This window comes from Sphaeramia orbicularis, chromosome 3, assembly GCF_902148855.1.
Source record: "Sphaeramia orbicularis chromosome 3, fSphaOr1.1, whole genome shotgun sequence".
NCBI lineage: Eukaryota > Metazoa > Chordata > Actinopteri > Kurtiformes > Apogonidae > Sphaeramia > Sphaeramia orbicularis.
Genome location: NC_043959.1, coordinates 58,562,586 through 58,568,488, shown reverse-complemented (window position 1 = coordinate 58,568,488; position 5,903 = coordinate 58,562,586). Strand labels below are relative to the sequence as shown.

At 35.7% G+C, this 5,903-nt stretch overlaps 1 protein-coding gene across 1 annotated transcript in view; it reads left to right on the top strand.

Annotated features, from left to right (window-relative positions):
• LOC115411112 (angiotensin-converting enzyme 2-like) overlaps positions 1-2,574 on the top strand; it is a 35,391-nt gene extending 32,817 nt beyond the window's left edge. The window contains 2 exon segments of the mRNA XM_030123058.1: positions 1,884-2,082; positions 2,220-2,574. Of these exon segments, the coding sequence (XP_029978918.1) occupies positions 1,884-2,082; positions 2,220-2,318 (298 nt within the window). The 3' untranslated portion in view covers positions 2,319-2,574.
• The last annotated feature ends 3,329 nt before the right edge of the window (positions 2,575-5,903 follow it).

The window sequence follows — 5,903 nt, the reverse complement described above, 5'->3', positions numbered from 1 at the left end:
TGAAGACGAAGAATAGGCTCAAGTTTAGTGTTATGGGTGCTGGGCCAAACAATATTACAGTAATTAATATAAGGATGTATCACTGCAGAATACAACATAATTTCCACATTTGTATTAATCAGATGTGGATTAGATTTTCCCAATGTACCCACTGCTTTGGCAATTTTTGTTCTTATGAAACTAAGGTGAGGTTTCCAGGTTAGTGATTCATCCACCAAAACACCCAGGAAACAAGCTGAACTAACGTTCCTAAAGGGGATATAATCAGTTTGAATTTTCATAGAAGAGTTAAAACTTTTAGGTTGTGTACCAAAATATATGAAGCTTTTTTTCTTAATGTTTAGTGATAATTTGTTCGACTTGAACCAAGTAGTCAGTTTTTCAAATTCTTCGTTAACCACATTTGTAAGAATGTTTGTGTCCTTATGAGAATAAAATACACTCGTGTCATCTGATCCCAGTGCTATCAGTTGAAACAAAGAGAACGTAACAGTCACAGAGTCAGAGTCAAGTACATTTGGCTTTTATTATAAAGACAATGACAGGCCTTGAACAGACCTCTTTGACCTTTGACCCTCAAAGACCTAAACCAGTGGTTCCCAACCTTTTTTGTCTTGTGACCCCATTTTAATATCACAAATTTCTAGCGACCCCAGACATTCAAAATGGGGACATTTTTCTAGCTAAAATTAATTTGTTTTTGATCATGTAATAGTTTTCTATTCTATGTTGCAAATAAACGTTAATTTTAGAGGACATTTAGTCTATATTATTCTGGACTGAGGCAGTAAATCCAGGTGTAGATTACTGCACAAAGGGAGAATTTGATTTTCCTTGGTCAGGATCTGTCCAGTCAGTCCAGCTGTGATTTATAAGGCTGACAATTAATACTGAACAAACAAGAACTGAAACTATGAATTATGAAAGAGCTGCAGCATCTGAAACTGACCACAATGAACATGTGACAGATGAACAGAACCACAGTGCTGCAGTTTCACACTCAGTTTGTCATGTCTTATATGTATTATGATTGTCTCTCTCAACTCACCCTATATTTTTTATTAGTAAGTTTTAATTTTTCAATTACTAAAAATTTCAGGCGACCTCATTTGAATTCCAGGCGACCCCACTTGGGGTCCCGACCCCAAGGTTGAAAAACACTGACCTAAACAGAATCTACTTTTCTGAAACTTTTCAACTACTAATGCAAATAATCCTTATGATAATTCAGGTAAAATACAGTTTCTCAGCTTTGCATCAGGATCAGACATAAGCCATTTGGGCAAATCTGGAGGCTCCAGAGTGAACGAAATATAAGGAAAAAACACTGATTCACCAGTAAAACCTGTGTAACTGGGGTTTTATGCTCAGTTAATGATATATTTTGTTGAAACAGTCATTTTGACTTTGCTCTTGAGCTTTATAAGTAAATTAAATATTTTAAAAATCCCTGATTTTCACAGAAAAATGCAAAATACAAAGGATAATACACTGCTGCCCATAAAGTTGGAATAAAATCTTTGTACCTCTTCTCCTAAAATGATTGTCATAATGTGATTTATTCTTGATAGATAAAGTGTAACTGGGACTTTTCATTGTAATCGTTGCTCTTAGTCAAAGGTGATTATTGATGTGTATAAATGGGAAATTATTTCAACTTTATTTGCAACAGTGTATTATAATAAATGGAGGTAAATCACTGAGAAAAGGTTAAATTTGGGGAAAAAAAAAATAAAAATTTGGAAGTCACCACAAAAATTTTCTACATCTTTAAGGGTTAAACTACCTTTGTCTCAAGAATTGAAATATTATTGTGTATGCTTTTTTTATTGTAATGAAATCTAACTGTTTGGTGTGTGTTCTTATTTTATTGCTGATGGTAGACTATATAGAGGAAGAATCAACAATGCCTTCCAGTTGGATGATAAGACGCTGGAGTTTGTGGGTATCCTCCCCACGATGGCCCCTCCTGTGGAGCAGCCGGTGGAGGTGTGGCTGGTGGTGTTTGGCGTGGTCATGGGGGTCGTTGTGCTGGCGGGCGTCTACCTCATCTTTTCTGGCTTCAGACAGCGCAAGAAGTGAGTTTGTTCATGACCAACCTGCACATGGACACCCTCTGCCTGCACTTGTCCACATCTAAATGTTAAACCACATACATGTTTCATGAGAGGTTTTCCATTTTCCTGTTTTTGTTGTGTGTCTGCAGGAAGTCTAAAGAGACAAAAGAGGCAAGCGCGGAAAACCCCTACGATACCACCATTGACGGACACGCTAACAAAGCCTTTGAGCACAGTGAAGACGAACAAACTGGATTCTGAATCCACTGATATTGACGATCAAAAGCAAAAAATGTCCTCAGGGCCGATATTATCTAGAACAAGAACAAACCTACTGCTCTTTCACCAGCTCTGCATCGCCTCTTTGAACAACTCTCTTATATTATATATGGTTATTGTACAGTGAATGCCCTTGTAAAAACATGCTTAATCGTATTTAATTGTAGTATACTTATTATATATGTTGACTCATGGTTAAATACTTCAAGAGGTCCAATGTAAGATGCAGTATTAGTATTAGATGCAGTTAAAAAAGAAGTTAACCCTTTCATGCATAGTGGTCACTCCAGTGGACAGTTGTTCTACGGCTGTTCTGTTGTTTATTCATGGGTTTTGTAGTTTTAGTTCCATATCAGGACTCTTATGCATCATTCAAAACACTGCAATTCACACCATTACTGTAACTTTGCTGTTCTTGATAAACCTGATCTGCAGTAACATGTTTTAGTGGAAATCAATTGCTAATTGTTATTAGACTGTAATTAACAAACAGTTTTGTTTTGTTTTTTTGCATATCCTCCTGAGACCCAGCAATGCATTTTGTCCTCTGTAGGGGACAAAAGTTTGACAGTTTTACTTTAAAAATGCTGTCCATTACAAAAGACATTCCATTAAAAAAATCAATCAATAAATAAAACTAATTTTAAAAATGTATCTGAAAAAACTGTTGCATTATACAGTTTCCAATCAAGACAATTTTTTAATGTAAAAAAGCTAAAACTGTCCATTTCCTGGGTCTCAGGAGGATTTTATCTCCATGAAATGAGTAATAACTAATATTAGAGTGTGAGAAAATGTGAGAAAACAGTAGCAATTTAGCAATTAGCAGCATTAAAAATGCTTTTGTTTCATAGTTTTCACATGGTTTATCACTTTCTGATGATGATTTTTAAATAAATGTTTCTTTGCTTCAAAACTTAAATGCATGGTGTCCAGCTGAGTGGACATTTTTGGAACTCCATGAAAAATTCGTTCATAAAAAAAAAAAAAAAAAAAAATCAATTGCATTGTTTTTTTCATGCCCAAAGAGGAACAAAAACACTCAAGAAAAAAATATTGACTAAGGTTCTCATAATTCGTGCATGAAAGGGTTAAATATAGAGTATGTGGCACAACTTAGAAATTAACCAACTATGCTAAAGTTCACTTGATTCTAGTTTGTTGATTTGTAATGTAGAGTATTTAAGTGTATTTTTTGTAATAATGGTGGCATTTTTACCATGTACAAGCTCTAAATATATAACAATGTATACATATGTATCCTGAAAAATAATCTGAGAACAGAAATCTTTACAATTTTTAATATAAAATGTATACTTTCACATGGGTAAACATGTAAATCTGATTTAAGGAGGTTTTTTTTTTTTTTTTCAGAATGGTTCTTTTTGAAGGTACGGTATATTTAATGTTGCTTCCACAGTGTGTTTGGTGATTTGAAACAAATAATACATTTTCATGACTCAATATGTGTATTTTGTTGTTGCTGTTATCCAGACGTCCCCTGTTGGATGGCTCTAATTTCTGAAAGATGATTAAAACAATATCATATACTTTTACAGAGTTCTTTGAAAGGCTTGCATATTCAAACAGGTTCATTCTGCTCTATACATTTTTCACATGTGCGTTTAATGTAAATGTAGGTACAGTCCAGTATGTGGTACAACCTAAACTAAAAAATAGTTGGACTGGTACAGAAAATATAAATTTAGAAAGAACACCACTATATATTAAACTGTAATTCACTTGCCTTCATCTTGGAGTGACTGAACACAATATGTTTCATGTTTCTTCAGTTTTATTACCCCGCCCCCCAAAGGAGAGGCAAGGGGGATTGTTTTTGGTTCAGTTTGTTTGTTTGTTTGTTAACACTAAAGCAGCAAAACTACTGATTGAATTCATACCAAATTGGGTTTATGGATTGACACTGACATGGAATAGAACTGATTAGATTTTGGGAACAGTAGGTCAAAGTTAAACATTTTTATTATTTAATTTTTTTTCCCCCATTTACTTTTAATGGGCGAAATTTCAAATGTCTATAAAAACATCTGTAGCAGCAAAACTACTGGTTGAGTTCATACTAAATGTGGTTTATAGATTGTTAGTGACCCAGAATAGATGTGATTACATTTTAGGAAAAGTAGGTAAAATTCATATTTTTTTTTAGGAATTTTAAAAATCTTTTTTCTTCTCCCATTTACTTAAAATGGACGAAATTTCAAATGTCTATAAAAACATCAATTTTGTTTCAATTTGCTTCAAATTTGGCACAGATGTAGAGGCAACTGATATGCTACATCAGCACATGCATAGACATGATGACATCAGCTGGATCGATGCCAAAATAAGCTACAATACGTGCGAGGGGCGGGGTTTGTTGTGCCTGGCACCACTTGTTCTATTGTATTTGTAAGAATGCATCAGGGGCAGACCTACAGAGGGGCACGAGGGTCAGGCTAACCTTACCCCTTCTCAAAATTCTGCTTTCTGTGTCCAACAAAACATTCCACAACTCCCCTTTGACAAAGACTTCGCCTTCTGTATGTTTTGTTACAATGATGACAAAAATGCTTTCTTTGAAATTAATATTTTGTCAGTGCTTACGTGAAGCAAATATCACAGCATTCTGAAATATTCACAATAAAAAATGTAAATGATCACCAAGTGCTAAAGTTTGATAAAAGTCCAGATTTGGATAAACTACATGGGCAGATCTTTGTCAGTGCTGTACACATGTCGACCTGCTGGTTCAACGTGGCGCTATATTTAGTTTTCAGGGCCGTCATGGCTGAAAAACCAGTTTCAGACCTAACTATTAGACCAGGGGCCTTCACCGTGAAACTGACACTGGAAGGTGACATTTGCTGAGTAATCCTGACCTGTTTCTGTGAATGAGTCGAGCTTAGTCTGTCTGTCAACATGCATAACTGCAGAGCAGTGTCAGAATGTAGTAACATTAATGTAGGTGCACACACACATATTTGAATTTGAATTTGAATTCATTCATTATCTGAACCCACTTTATCCTCACTAGGGTCACGTGGGTCGTTTGGAGCCTATCCCAGCTACTTACGGGCGAAGGCGGGGTACACCCTGGACATGTCACCAGTTCATCACAGGGCTGAACATATAGAGACAAACAATCACTCTCACATTCACACCTATGGGTGATTTAGATGAACCAGTTAACCTATTAGTGCATGTGTTTGGATGGTGGGAGGAGCCGGAGTACCCGGAGAGAACCCACACAGACACGGGGAGAACATGCAAACTCCACACAGAAAGGCCCCACCCCCCGTGAACTGGTGTTGGAATCAAACCCAGGACCTTAACCACTGCACCACCGGGTTTTAATTTTAATTTTAATTTTAATTTTTATTTAGCTCAGTGGTGTGTCTGGCCAGGGTACTGCCCATTTTGACCAATTTATTTATTTGTTTTAATTGGGTTAAGCAGTTATTTCACACAAATGAAGCACTATAGATCAACTATATGTTTTCGTTAGATAGTTGATATTATTGTTATCATTATTGTGTCATTAACCCTTTCATGCACGAATTATGAGAA